The 15,629-nt window shown below is 42.7% G+C and overlaps 1 protein-coding gene and 1 long non-coding RNA gene across 3 annotated transcripts in view; one reads left to right on the top strand and one right to left on the bottom strand.

The window, feature by feature from the left end:
• The window catches only part of LOC310745925 (sodium channel protein type 5 subunit alpha-like), a 40,289-nt gene extending 38,011 nt beyond the window's left edge, over window positions 1–2,278 (top strand). Inside the window, exon 24 of the mRNA XM_083579221.1 lies at window positions 58–2,278. Coding sequence (XP_083435347.1) covers window positions 58–1,199 — 1,142 coding nt within the window. The 3' untranslated portion in view covers window positions 1,200–2,278. The remainder of the gene's footprint in view (window positions 1–57) is intronic.
• Window positions 1–15,629, bottom strand: part of LOC310746308 — a 35,841-nt gene that overhangs the window by 6,971 nt on the left and 13,241 nt on the right. The window lies entirely within an intron of this gene.

Here is a 15,629-nt window from a genome sequence, read left to right as displayed (position 1 = left end):
ACTGGAAATAAGAATGCATTGTTGCTGAATTTTTCAAAAAATGAATTATTTTAATAGGTTCTGCAGCTGGACAACTTCGAAAAGCACTTGATTTCCCTCCTACAATCCTGAGAATAATTCGAGTAGCCCGTGTTAGTCGACTACTGAGACTTATCAGAGGAGCCAGAGGGCTTCGGACCCTCCTTTTTGCATTACTGATGTCCCTTCCTTCTCTCACCAACATTGGGCTTCTCCTTTTTCTGATCATGTTTATTTATGCTATTTTTGGTATGTCTAACTTCGCCTGTGCAAGTTGGCAAGGTGGGATTGACAACATTTTCAACTTCCAAACCTTTGGCAGCAGTATGCTTTGTCTCTTCCAAATAACAACATCTGCTGGCTGGCATGACCTTCTCAACCCAATGCTGAACACTGAGAACATCACTTGTGCTCCCAATTTAGGTGGAAATGGTCCCTGCGTAAACAGGAGTGTGGCAATTGCCTATTTTGTAAGCTACATCATTATATCATTCCTCATTGTAGTTAACATGTACATTGCTGTCATCATAGAGAACTTGAATGTTGCCACGGAGGAAAGCACAGAACCTCTAGGTGACGATGATTTTGAAATTTTTTATGAGATTTGGGCAAAATTTGATCCTCGCGCAACCCAATTTATTTCTTACTTCGCACTTTCAGACTTTGCTGATGCTCTAGCAGAACCTTTACGCATACCCAAACCAAACAGGCAACAGCTGATGTTAATGGACCTTCCTATGGTAAACGGAAATAAAATCCACTGCTTGGATATTTTGTTTGCTTTTACCAAAAGGGTATTGGGAGAATATGGGGACATGGGTCCACTTGAGACCCAGATAGAAGAAAAGTATCCAGAGAAGATTGCCAATGAACCCATTATAACGACTCCCAAGCGAAAAGAGGAGGAATCTGCTGCCATTATCCAGAGGGCTTTCAGGATGTATCTCCTTCACCGAGCAGTGAAAGAAGTCTGTCAGGAAACCTGCAACAGCCCCCCCTTGGAACGCATACATGAGGAGGAAGGTGGGTCTGCAGTCACACTTAGTGAGAACGAAGACAGTCAGTCAAGTAACTCCCACAGCCCATCTCCCGTATCTATTCCTCCATCTTACAGTAATGTCACAGGCACCACTAATGACATTATTCAAGTGACGATCACAGACACTAGTGAACCCAAGTGATTTACAGTTCACTATTTTTCTTGTCGCAATATAATTTTCCAGGAAGTGTAACACTACAAAAATATTTCCATCATTAAAGCCACCTTTATTTAACACTTTTAACTGTGAAGCTTTCCCATTTGTGTATCCTCTTGATGCTCTTAGCAGGAATAAATATTGAAACCGGAAAGTCTTCAATAATAATTAAAGGAGAAAAGATGTGTACTTTTACTGCTTAGCTTTATTAACTGATTAGTTAGCATGTTATTTTGGTAGCTGTTGGGGCCACCATCAAAAAACATGAGCCATGGACTCCTCTTTATCTATGAATGCTTTGTGGTTACTCCCCCCCCCCCCTTTATTCAAAAATACATTTTGGGACCAGGAAAGAGTCCAGTTGCCCAGAATAGTTTATCATGAGACATGGGCCTTGTGGTGCAACATGGCTACAACCAATTGTCAGATTCAGCTCCTTTGCAGAGAGAGACAAAGCAAAGGTGACCTGTAGCCAGTAAAAGCTGGTCTTCTAATTGTACAGACTGGCTAGTAAACCATACCTGGAGGTTTTTGTACAGATCAAGGAGCTTCACCTGACTTGCTCTATTTTGTGACTGGTCTCTCCTGTTCATTATTTGGCCAGAGCTTGCTGATAGTGCACAGATTCAATCCCTGAATGACATCCTTCAGGTAACCAGTTCAAGATATGTTGTGGTTGTTTAAAACTGTTTTAAATAAGTATCAGAGAAGGCATGGTGAGTCAATCCATTTGAGTCTAAATTAATTCTTATTGAATATATCATGGCTGCCCCTCCCATTACATGCCCACACATGGAAGTAATTTTTATACTACGTAACTGTTAAATTGTGTGGGGGAAATTATAATTCCTGCAAAACACTACAGCGATCACATATTTCTACTCATACAAGTCTGGCTGCATGTGTTCACACAATGTTTTAAAATAAGTGGGATTACTTACATCAATGTGATACTTATGTACACATACTGCACAAGTAAGCAAACAAATGTACCTGCCTAAATGTATATTATAAAATGATATTTCACAAACTATAGCAATTAAATAAAAACAGTTGGATTTTCAGATTTGTTGGTTGTTCTTGGTAGAAAATGTAGGTGCTGGAAACTTTTGTTCGTATACGTATTCATGCAACATTGTCTGGGGCAAGGGGCAGGAGAAGAGCAAGGTTACAGAGTCAGATTTCTACAGAGCCCTGGGTGTACATGAACTAGTTGGTCTGGAGACACAGACTTACAAGGGATATGGGGGAGCTGTCCATTTAGGGAAGCCTAGCACTAATTCTGGAACACAATTGCTGAAACCACTGGAGAAGCTTTCCATACAGAAAATAAGGCAAGATACAAGGAGCTGGATAAGACAGATGTTGCACCAGCGAGGCAACAACTGAAGGCTCTTGTAGTAGATCTTGCAGCCCGAGCTTTGCTGTTGTATCAGCTGGCAAGTCCTGACAGTGGGGAAAAGTCTATTGCCTGGGGGAAATGACATCCATAGAGTGGCTCCCTCTTACAACATGAGCATGTCCTTCATTTAATTCCGAAGTCCCTGATTAACTAACTGCACTGGTTTTGGAAGCAAAATGAAGCAAAATACTCCAACTCTGATCTTTCTCCACCAGCAAGTAGACACTGCCTGTATCACTTCTGTGTCTGAATCCCAACAGTTTTCAAAGCACAGTCCCCACTGACCCTTCCATGGACTTTGGGGTGCTCCAGACCTGCTATATGTGGCCATATGCTTTTTTCCACCTTGCAAAAGTGGTTGTTGAACGCTTGGTGTGAAATATGTTGTAAAAAGTGATAGCTGCACAACAGTCAAAACACCTTTAGGTGGCAGTATCTTCTAATATTTTAAAACATTAAAAGCTTTTAGTGCCCAGTACACCTCACTAGTGAACCCAAGTGATTTCCCAATTACTGAAATAACGACTTGTGAAACTTTTTGCTCCACCACTGATTTTGGAAGTGGTCTCTGCATTTATTTACTAAACTCGAAAAGTCCCCAAGAGGCAAATGTCCCCACTTCCATCCTGAAGTCCCCTGCACTAGCTACACCCATTTTTTTTTAAAATAAGACATATCTTCACTACCAAATTATGCAAATTTTATATCACTTGCATTTTAATTGCTTCGCTCAATGAATCCTGGGAAATGTAGTTGATGAAAGGTTGCAAATTCTTTGCTGGTTCCATAGTACCAGAATTTTGGTGGAAAGAGGGGAAAACTAGTAAACATAGTAGAGCTCATGGATAAGTTATGAACTGAGAACTTCCTGGTTTATAGCATCTACATGTGACACAGGAAATCCATAATTCACATCTTCCAAAGCCAGTCTGTCTAAGAATTTACATTCCACCCTTCTAATGCACCATACAGGGTGGAATTTAATGCTAGTTACAGCCTTCTAAAAGCAGGCCCCAGGAGTGCAACCTGCTAAACTCCTTTCTTTAGTTATGGTCATCTGTACCCCAAACAGCATGTTATCTGTAAATGTATGTCATAGCAGTCTGACAATTCGTTTCATGGGGCATGTGTGGTGAGCAGGAAGGTGCTTCTGGATGATTTGAAGCAGGAAAACTAGACAAGAAAAAACTACAGTCTTCATATCTCACTATAATATTAGGAAACCTGAAACCATGTGGACAGGCAGATCAGGGTTACAAGTCCTTAGGAAATAACTTTGCATTATCTTTCTTGGTTTCTGAGACACCTTTCTTTAGAATTTAGATCAAGAGTATAAAAGTCTTAATTCTTCAAAGTTGTGTAGGGAGAAGGAGGAATCTTGTAGAAGAGGGTGCATTGTGCATTCAAAAGCCATTTATTCTTCATAACGCCTCTCTAGGAAATGGCATCAATTATTTTATATAAAGATGCCATATTAGTTACTTGTGCTTGTCTTTATCAAAACTCAAAGGGCCACAGACCCTTGAAGAGCTAATGAAATTTGCAGGATGTGGTTAATAAAATATACAGGGAACTCTACCATAACTCATATACTATGGTTTATGACAGGGATTATTCATTGTGAAGATTGTTAACCAGCTACAGCTAAATGCAGCAATTAGAGATGGAATTTTATTATTTATTGCTTTCTCTCTCCCCCCCCCAAGTATACTTTCTAGTTTATCTTAATATGCCATCAGCCAAGCACTATCTGCCCTTCTTAAAGATATGCTCCCCACCACAGAGGTGGATTTAGAGGGGTGCAACCAGTTTGGTCTCACTGGGTGCCCATAATATAAAATAGCAATAATAACAATAACAATAATAATAATTTATTTATACCCCACCCATCTGGCTGGGTTTCCCCAGCCACTCTGGGTGGCTTCCAACAGATTAAAAACAGAGCAAAACATTTAAAACTTCCCTAAACAGGGCTGACTTCAGATGTCTTCTAAATGTCAGATAGTTGTTTATTTCCTTGACATCTGATGGGAAGGCGTTCCACTGGGCGGGCGCCACCACCAAGAAGGCCCTCAGTGCCAGAATTCCATTTAGAATGGAGCACGAGAAGTGGGGAGAGTGGTGGTGCCGAATTTTGGCATTGCACAGGGTGCCACTAAAATCTGAGACCCAAGTTCTGCCAGGCCCCCCCCAACCTATTTCCTTATGAGTAACCCCTGTTTGACTCACTAACGCATTGCAACTTGTGCTTGTAACACTGCGTGCAATGCCTTGGGATTAAGTGGAGTGAGATCTCAGAACCTCCCCCCCTCCATTGATGCTATGGCATCAATCCATGTTGCCTGTGCTTTTTGAACTTACCCAGGAGTCAGGCTGGGAGATACATCTTGACAACATTTTATGCCAGCCTTCACCAGCCTGGTGAACCAACACTTTTTTCAGAGTGGAAAGTTTTGTTTGAAAAGCGGTGCTCTTTTTGAAAAACAAAATCTCTCTTTTGCTGCAAAATCCAAACCCATCTTTTTTTCTTGGCAAAACATTTGCCAAATGAGGGGGATGGGATCAGGCTGGGCACTTTACTGTGGCTTGCCTACTTTAGAGTGGATGCAGAGATCATGCATAATATTACACTACAGATACAATGTCTACTTTGAAGGAGGCAATCAGAGGCAATATGCAGAGCGTAGTCCTTTCCCCCATCTCTCTATCCCTTGCCAAGAGGTTTGTGCTGCAAAGAAATGAGCTGAACATTTGTATCTGCCCTTTCCTGAAAGATTACTCAAAGGGGGGGGGGTCCAAACCATTTATTGAAAACGGGACTCCTGTTTCAGCATAGGCATAGAACATCTGCCTTTCCCCTGCCCTTTTAATGTATTTCATCGCATGTACGTAGCACTTGATTGTAAAAAACAACCAAACTCAAATCAGTTTAGAAAAAGAACTAAGCAATGAAATTACCAGTAAAAAAAGTTGTTAACACTATCTAAAACTTTCCCCCCCCAAATTCAAATCAATGATACCCTAAAAAGCAAGTTGAAATGTCAACATTCTACATATCTGGATTGTTATGTACTGAAGTTCTCACCCTGGGCCAGCTGGGGGATACTGTAGATAGTTTTCACTCAGGTCCACATATCCAGTGATTGGATAGTTACAGAAAATGATTACTGTTGCATTCTAGTGGAGCTCTATATAAGCAGGCTGGCTGAACTCTTCAGTTCAGTTCTGTTCTGGCCTGTGAATAAACAAGAGCTGTTTGAAGAATCGCTGTGTCGTCTGATATGTTCACCCACAACTTAACATGGATAGGCTTGCCTAAATAAAAATGTTTTTAGCAGGCACTGAAAAAAGTACAGCGAAGGTGCCAGTGGGCAGGGAGTGCTGCTACACTAAAAGATTGATTTCTTACAATTAGGTTTTACACAAAATAATTGGAAGCTCTCTTTCACTGTATCATAGCTGTGGCCTGTTTTATACACGTATGTTCATGTGATCGCTTGTTCTTTGAACGCCTGCTTCTCCTACTACTAATATTATTATTAAGTAGCTTCTGTATGAACAGGAAACACATCTTTCTCTCCTGGAAGCCATTTGCACAAAGAAAATCAAGCCAGATCCTAAGAACCTCTCCCACAGATAAATGCCCAGGTCTTTGCATTTGGAACCTACAAGCCTTTCCAGTAACCTGAGCATTTCATTGGCGCATGTTTGATTGTTCTGGAGTCACATTGTTTCAGTGGTACTTTTGTTCTTTGAGGGGTTTTTTGGGGGGGCGGGCGTAAACCATCACAAATGGGCAGGAGAAGCAGGATATAAATGTTTTAAGTGACACCTGATGAATTTAAATGTGATTTTAGAAATATGCTTCAAAGGGTTGCTTGATGCTTCTCTTTAATCTGCACCCAGCCACTCACATTGCCTTACCATATCTCTAAAGGGTCCCTGATGCTTTTCTGACATGCAATAGATTGCTTTCCTTCTCTAAGAGTAGGAAAGACTCACCCCTCCTTGCTGCTTTCTGCTTAAGTAGGTGTTGAGCAAATTACCCCACACTATTCTAGCATGCATTAGGCCATTAAAGAGCTGAGCATTCCTTTTGTAACCAAATGATTTCACCATGCGTTTGTATTTGCCATTTCCTGTTACTCTTTAAAGTGAGTTCCTGTTACCCTGTACTTAAAATGGTTTATATGCAGATGTGTAACTTCTGCGAATGAACATAATGCGTGTCTAAATCAATTCATTGGGGTAATAATAATAATAAGTGATCAAATCACTTTCTGTACACAAGTAATACTAAGAACAATTTCCATTTAAGATCTATTATCCTTTTTTTGCAATCAGATTAATTTTTTTTTTTTTTTGGTCAAGTCAGCTTGGTATTGCTTTTTTAATTTTGATTCTCAGAGCTCTTAACATAATTCAATTAAATCACCAAGTTGAGCAGAATAAAGAAGGGCACTGTTTTCAATGGATGGTAATGGAGAGCAAAATATGTCCCACAATTCATAATGTGTTTTATTACTGAAGGTAGCTGGTCATTTTCTGATGAAAGTCACTTCCAAGCAGTTAGCTTTGTTAAAATAAAAAATAAAAAATAATTCCACACCAGTATGATTGGTTATTGTTGTTATTGTTTCTCTTTCACCTTCCTCATCGTTGGAGAGGAAATAGGACCCCCATCCTCCACTCCCTTGCTGGAAAAAGAACCTGATAAATTGCTATATATAGTTAAAGGTAAAGGTAAAGGGACCCCTGACCATTAGGTCCAGTCGTGGCCGACTTTGGGGTTGCAGAGCTCATCTCACTTTATTGGCCGAGGGAGCCTGCGTACAGCTTCCGGGTCATGTGGCAAGCATGACTAAGCCGCTTCTGGCAAACCAGAGCAGTGCACAGAAACGCTGTTTACCTTCCCGCTGGAGTGGTACCTATTTATCTACTTCCACTGGTGTGCTTTCGAACTGCTAGGTTGGCAGGAGCAGGGACCGAGCAACGGGAGCTCACCCCGTCGCGGGGATTTGAACAGTGACCTTCTGATTGGCAAGCCCTAGGCTCTGTGGTTTTACCCACAGCGTCACCCGCGTCCCTATTATATATACTTACCTCACAGTTATTCCAATAAACTTCCCATGACATAGTTTATTGAAGTTAAATAGACTAGAAGAAGTGAAGCAGAGGGACATATCAGATGCAGGTGTTTCCCACCTGTGTGGACCAGATAACTGCCTGCTAAAAAAACAACTACAGATGCTGCTAAAACGTTTATAATCTCTGACATATTTACACAGTCCTATGGGCGAAGAATGTTTTTATTTCTTTATTTATTTCAGCATCACTCCTAGTTTAGATGGGGGTGCCCTGCATTGCTTTGGAAGTGGTTTCCATATTGGCCAGACCATCCTTTCTGCAGGAACAAGCCAAGTAGTACTTGCAATGGCATTATTTTGAGAGGCTCCTATGAGCCTGAAACATGATCCTCGGGATCCCCTGCAAACTTGCAGAGGATTCCAGGGGCATCCTTCCAGTTTGGGGTGGACCAACTTATTTGAACATATCTTTGGAATGCATTTGCCAGTTGCCTGGCAACTCAACTCAGCGGCAGAGTGAAACTGTCAGCAGAGGCCCTTAGAGAAATTAAGAGACACATGGGTTCTGACTGGGGACTTGCTGGATCGAAGACTCATAGGGAATATAAGAAGCTGCCTCATACCATGGGCATAGCCAGGGGAGTGCAGGGGAGGTAGCTGCCCCCCTAAATCAAGTAAATAAATAAAAATATTTAACTAACTGACCATTTGTGTTGCAGATAACTCAGTCCCCCCACCCCCAACATAAATCCTGGCTACACCCATGCCTCAAACTGGCCTCTCTCTCTCTGGCATTTGTTTGCCACACCATAACGCAAAGTACTCTGAATGTTTCCGTATCTTAAGCAAAAACCTAAGTTATTGAGAAGGACTGGGAGAACAAAAAGAGTATTCACCTGGCACTAAACAAACCACAACAAAAGGACCAGGCAAGACTCTTATAGAAGGAAATCCCATAACTGGGGTGCCATTACTGAAAAGGCCCTCTCCTTTTGTTTTGGCACGGGCACTCTGAGCACAGCCTCTGAAAAGGATCCTAAGGTTCAGGTACGTACGCGTGGGAGAAGGTAATCTTTCAGGTAATCTGGTCCCAAGCTGCTTACAGGTTTAAAGGTGAAGACCAGCACTCTAACTTGGGCCCAGAAATGGAACGGAAGCAGCGCAGCTGACAAAGCAGACGTATAATATGGTCAAACTGCCCAATCCCATAGAATAATTTTACAGCCCTATTCTGGATCAAATGCAGTTCCTGGACTATTTTTGAAGGCAGATCATACGCATATATTGAAATTGTGTAAAAGGGAAGTATTGGCTATTCAGCACCTGACTATCTACCTGACATCTACCTATTTTGGCTCTCTGGGGTCTCAGGCAAATGTCTGTCCCATCAACTCCTACCTGATTCTTTTAACCAAGGATGTAAGAAATTTAGCTCAGGACCTTCTGTCTGCACTGCTACATAGTCCACACCACACATTACATAGCAGAGACGTAATTTGGATGCTCCAGTGCTTAGCAAACCCTTAATTAGCTAGCAGCAGCACAACTAAGGAAGATGTGTCTTCAGTCTTTCCCCCCAAGACATTTTGGCAGCAGGAGAGGGCTGTTGCCTTTTGTGCCTTGTTGGTGTGATCCCCATAAACACCTTGGTCTGATCTAGAAGGCCTTTTCTTATGCTCTTACTTTTCTTGTGTTTGCGTTTGAGAAACCCTGCACTTTCAGAAACATCTGGAAAGGCTTTATCTCTGATAGAACTCCATAGCTTCCTTCGTACGGGTTTTGCTGTAAATAGCTGTGCATTAGTTTTAATGAGCACTGCTCTTTGCAAGCAGTAAGCATATATACAATACTGAAAGGTTTCCCATCTTTAAGAATTAATTCCTCTATCAAATGTCCATTACCATCCATTCAGTATTTACTTTGTCCATTTCGTTTAAGCTGCTCTCTGTGCCATATCTACCCCCAAAGGGGATTGCTTAGCCTTTTAGAGTCATTTCTCTGTTCCTGCATTCTGCAAACTCAACCCAAAATGTCTTACTCTCTCTTTTTGTTGGAGTGGTAGAGGACAACAGTTGGCTCATCTTTGTTGTCCAAAGATCAGCATTATTAATATTTGTAGTTCCCTGTTCTCAGATATGTGCTCCTCAGGTTTACCCAGATTGCCTCCTTCAATACGTGTCTACTTGTACTCTCATTTCATCAGCGGACTCCCTGCTCTGTAAATTCTGCCATCTAACATTTGGCACAGAACATGCAAGACCGGACTTTTTTGGTTGTGGCACCTTAATTGTGGAATGCACTGCCTCTGAGGCTCACGTGGCTCTATCACTGTTTGACTTGTGAATGGTGAAAATATGCAAGGCTTTTGGAAAATTATTCTAAATTGGAAACTATACAGCCTGCTGTTGTTCTTTTTCCTGCTCGCCACCTTATTACTGTGGTTCTTCAATACTCTCATTGCAATATGACACCATGCGACCATACCTTCATTTTTACACTTTGAAAGTTATTCTGTTCAGGCCGTGATTGCTGTGCTAAACCTTCACTCAATTCCATACACAAAACCCCCATACGAATGCCAGTATCTGGCATCAGTTGGAAGTATGAAGGGGATGGTTACATCGCAAAGAAGCAAATCTAATTGAGCACATTGCCAGCACTATAGTGCAACAAAAGCAGGACCAAAAAAACTATCTCCACCCAACTCCTGGCACTGATTGCTAATGAAGCAGTAGGACTGCCCTGAAACTTTTGCAAGTATTGAATGCAGGCAGGGCCAGCCCAATACATTTTGGCACCTGAGGCAAACCACAAAATGGCTCCCCCTCTCTGCCGGGGAAGGGTGAGTGAAGATCTACGTCAGGGAGCAGGGGAAGAATAAAGAACTATATTGGGATCTGCTTCCTCTGGGCTTCTGCTGCTTGAGGTGGTCGTCCCACCTTGCTTCATGGTCCTGTATGTAGGATCACACCCTAATAACAGCAACAACACAAATAATCACGAAAGCACAATAAAAAGGATGTATAGAGGGACCCTTAATGTTTCTTCCATTGACTATTACATGTGCACCTTGTTCTTCCTCCCAAAGAACTCAGAACAATATACAGGGATTGTTCTATTTTACCTTATAATAACAACCCTGTGAAAGTCACTACATCATTTTTGATTGGGGATTTCAACCTGGGCTGCCCTAGTCCAAATCTAACCATCATATTGGCTATCCAGTCATACAGCTCTCTGCATTGTTGCTACCCATTTGGAAAACTGGGTAGTGTTTCTCTGCAGGGACTGAATTAAAGGAGGAGTCACCCAAAGAGTGATGAGACACCCCCCCCCCGAACCATAGTTTTTCTCATCTTTGTAAAGGTAAAGGTAAAGGGACCCCTGACCATTAGGTCCGGTTGCGGACGACTCTGGGGTTGCAGTGCTCATGTCGCTTTACTGGACGAGGGAGCCGGTGTACAGCTTCCGGGTCATGTGGCCAGCATGACTGAGCCGCTTCTGGCGAACCAGAGCAGCGCATGGAAACGCCGTTTACCTTCCCATCGGAGCGGTACCTATTTATCTACTTGCACTTTGATGTGCTTTTGAACTGCTAGGTTGGCAGGAGCAGGGATCAAGCAACGGGAGCTCACCCTGTCAAGGGGATTCGAACCGCCGACCTTCTGATCAGCAAGCCCTAGGCTCTATGGTTTAACCCACAGCCACCCACATCCCATCTTTGTACTGAGCTGCAAACTCATGGGGAAATTGCAATGAGAAGCCAATTTTATGCAGGAGAGAAAAATCCGCAGAGAATTTCTCCAAAGAAGCCTTTAGACCTGTCCCTTATTCAAAGTCCTATATTCATTATTCCTTTTCCTCAAGTCAAAAACACTTGCAGAGATAATTATCCAGCCAATCATGCAATCAATGCACCATCAGGCAATTGCCCAGTTTGTCATTACCTGATTATAATCACTTTCCAAGTATGGATGCAGGAACAATTAACAGCCAGTTTTCTTCCAAAGTCTCAATTCCCAAACATGCAGACAAAAATAGTCCCATGGAGTACTTCTTCTTGTTGTAGCAACATAAGCCATAGCAAACTGGCAGTGCAATCATGAGAACAGCACCAGTCTGCATGCTTGTGTGTCAGAATTGAAACACACAAAGCTTCATTCTCCTATTAATCTTTCAGGCTGAATTCTTTAACCTAAGACTGCCAGAATTTTAGGGTTCTAGATTCAGGTAGGTAGCCGTGTTGGTCTGACGCAGTCGAAATACAGAAAGAAAGAAAAAAAATGTCCAGTAGCACCTTAGAGACCAACTAGGTTTGTTCTTGGTATAAGCTTTCGTGTGCATGTATAAACTAGAAAGCTTATACCAAGAACAAACTTAGTTGGTCTCTAAGGTGCTAGTGGACAATTTTTTAAAGAATTTCTGGGGTCAGTTCAAATCAGCAATTGCTTACTAAAAACGTGTTCAGATTAGTTCAGAGGGGCTCAAGCCCCACCAATGTGCCTAGAATTGTGATCTTGGTCATCTAGCACACAATTTGCAATGAAAAATGCTTGAGTTCATTTGCAGCTTTCTAGTTTAGGAAAACAAGATTAGTAAAGGGATGTGACAGTGGTATATAAAATGGTGTGGAAGAGAAACTAGATAGGGAAAAGAAGAAGAAGAGTTTGGATTTGATATCCCGTTTTATCACTACCCGAAGGAGTCTCAAAGCAGCTAACATTCTCCTTTCCCTTCCTCCCCCACAACAAACACTCTGTGAGGTGAGTGAGGCTGAGAGACTTCAGAGAAGTGTGACTGGCCCAGGGTCACCCAGCAGCTGCATGTGGAGGAGCAGAGACGTGAATCCAGTTCACCAGATTATGAGTCTACCACTCTTAACCACTACAGCACACCGGCTCTCTCTCTCTGGTGTATCTTCCTCTCTCATAATGCTAGAACTTGGGGCCATCTGATGAAACTGAATGATAAAGGATTCAGGACATACAAAAGAAGTACTTTTTGCACACAGGACATAGCTAAATTATGGAATAGATGCACAGATTCAAAGGCCAGTCAAGTTATTTTGACACCTAAGGCAGAAAATCCCACAAGTACCTCTCCCCTTCCTGACATGAAATGTATGACAATCATAAATGAAGCAACTAATAATTTACTGCCCCTTTCATTACACCACCAAAACAACTGTATGGAGAAACCTTCCCCCTACACCTAATTAGGGCTGGCCCAGATAAGGCAGCTTCTTATGTCCAGGCACACTGTAGGATGTTACTGCTTGGAACTATTCTTCTGTAGCCACCCAGAAGTCAGATTAAAAATTTGGGTAGGTAGAACTACACCTTGAAAGGGAGCAAACTGAGTTTGGCCAAGGAGTCATTTGATTGGTCTGAATGTGCTGCCTCTTCTGTTGTTGTTGTTGTTTAGTCGTTTAGTCGTGTCCGACTCTTCGTGACCCCATGGACCAGAGCACGCCAGGCACTCCTGTCTTCCACTGCCTCCTGCAGTTTGGTCAAACTCATGCTGGTAGCTTTAAGAACACTGTCCAGCCATCTCGTCCTCTGTCGTCCCCTTTTCCTTGTGCCCTCAATCTTTCCCAACATCAGGGTCTTTTCCAGGGAGTCTTCTCTTCTCATGAGGTGGCCAAAGTATTGGAGCCTCAGCTTCAGGTTCTGTCCCTCCAGTGAGCACTCAGGGCTGATTTCCTTCAGAATGGATAGGTTTGATCTTCTTGCAGTCCATGGGACTCTCAAGAGTCTCCTCCAGCACCATAATTCAAAAGCATCAATTCTTCGGCGATCAGCCTTCTTTATGGTTCAGCTCTCACTTCCATACATCACTACTGGGAAAACCATAGCTCTTCTAGGTGCTCTTAATTTGACATAACATAAGCCAAGACAGTGATGCCAAGTGGCTGAGTAAATCTATCTCAATGCCATGTGGATTAATTTAGCAGCATGGTCGAGGTTTCCCTAAAGCTTTCCTGGAACATCAGTCCAATCTACCCTACAACAATACCTGTAGAGAAAGTGTGGTACAGTGGCCAAAGTGTTGGACTGCAGAGAACAGGCTTCAAATTTCTGCTAGTCTTTGAAGCTGGCTAACCTTGAATAACCCACTGTCTCTCAGCTTCACCTCCTTCACAGGGCAGTCATGAAAATAGGATGAGACAAGCCTGGGTACCTCTCACCTCTTTGGAAAGCCAGGAGTCAAATGTGAAAAATATATCCAGAAGTATTTCTTCATAGCACCATTTATCATTATTGATAGTGGGGTGGCCCCATGCATGTATGATGCCCAGAGCAACTGCCCCCATTGTCCCTCCCCAAGAGACTGGTCTTCGTCTTCAACCACAATGAACCCTAAGCAAATGCAGCCAGTTCAATATTTTCACTCCCATTCTCCTTTTTCCTCTTCACCCCATACTATTCGACTTTAGACCCACATTATCCCGTAAAGTGCCATGCATAGCGATGGTGAAGACTCATTTGCCCAGTCAAGGATCCTACAGCCTTATCTAAAGTGGTTGATGATGCAATTTAGTATCCCAGCTCAATCATCCTTCCTTGAGTGTTTGCTGACCTGAATAATGAATCCCAAGGCTCTGTGATCCCATTTCTTTCCCTCACATCCCCAGATTACTATGTACTATGAAACTATGAAACTGTAAGTTTTGTTCCACTTTGCCAAATGGCCACCGCACAACTGGCTAGTGTTTTCCCCTTATCCGCTAGATGTTCCACGGTTCACAATGCCATGCTTAGTTTTCTTTAGAGGAGAGAGTACAGTGGAGATGTAAGGAGTTAGCAAGAAGAAACTTTCTAAAGCACATAATCTTTCTGATCTTTGGTTCTCCTTTTCTTGAACGTTGACACCTTGCGCTGTCTTCTTTCCTCATCTTGCACCCTGGTTCACCAATGGAAGGAAGTCCAGGACAAGATATTGTGAATTACCTAGTGTGAATTTGCTTTGTTAAATTCATTTAAAGTGGTAAAAGGTAAAGGGTCCCCTGACCATTAGGTCCAGTCGTGGCCGACTCTGGGGTTGCGGCGCTCATCTCATTTTATTGGCCAAGGGAGCCGGTGTTTGTCCACAGACAGCTTCCGGGTCATGTGGCCAGCAAGACTAAGCTGCTTCTGGCGAACCAGAGCAGCACACAGAAATGCTGCTTACCTTCCTGCTGGAGCTGTACCTATTTATCTACTTGCACTTTGACGTGCTTTCGAACTGCTAGGTGGCAGGAGCAGGGACCGAGCAACGGGAGCTCACCCCGTTGTGGGGATTTGCACTGCGAACCTTCTGATCGGCAAGTCCTAGGCTCTGTGGTTTAACCCACAGCGCCACCCACATCCCTATTTAACATGGTAGGTGGGTGATATAAAGAGATTTTTTTGTGGCTCTTGTGCATGCCTGCATGACTTTCTTCACTTTCTTTTGTTACCTGTTTAATTTGCCCTGAGCTTTGGGAATGATTTGTTGAATGGTGCAGGAATCTGAAGCTGGTGAGAGGCTCAAAGATCCCAACTGTGTTGAAGCTCAACGCTTATCCCCTTGGATCCAGGGTGTAGAATTTTGAAACATTTCAAAAGTTCCAAAAGCATGCTTTCTTTTGAGCTTGCCTATTCTTTTAAAATAAACACTTTAAAAAAGATCCATTGGCGCAAGGCGACGGTGTATAGCTCCATCAAAAAAGAGTCTCGCTCTCTACAGAGCTAAAAGAATGTCTCCAAGGAAGAGCGAAAGAGGAGCCTTCCCAACTCTGCTTACTCAGGTTACAGTTTTCCCCAGGAGAATGTGCAAAACCGCATTAGCCACTTTCAGCATCTAAACAAACACTCACTCTTCCCTCCCTTTCTCAACACACACCCCACAGACAAATGACTCTCTCTCTCTCTCAAACTGAGCTCTGACACCGTGGAGAAGAAATTG

This window comes from Podarcis filfolensis (assembly GCF_964270895.1).
Source record: "Podarcis filfolensis genome assembly, chromosome: 12".
Lineage (NCBI taxonomy): Eukaryota > Metazoa > Chordata > Lepidosauria > Squamata > Lacertidae > Podarcis > Podarcis filfolensis.
This window is presented reverse-complemented; position numbering and strand designations above follow the sequence as displayed.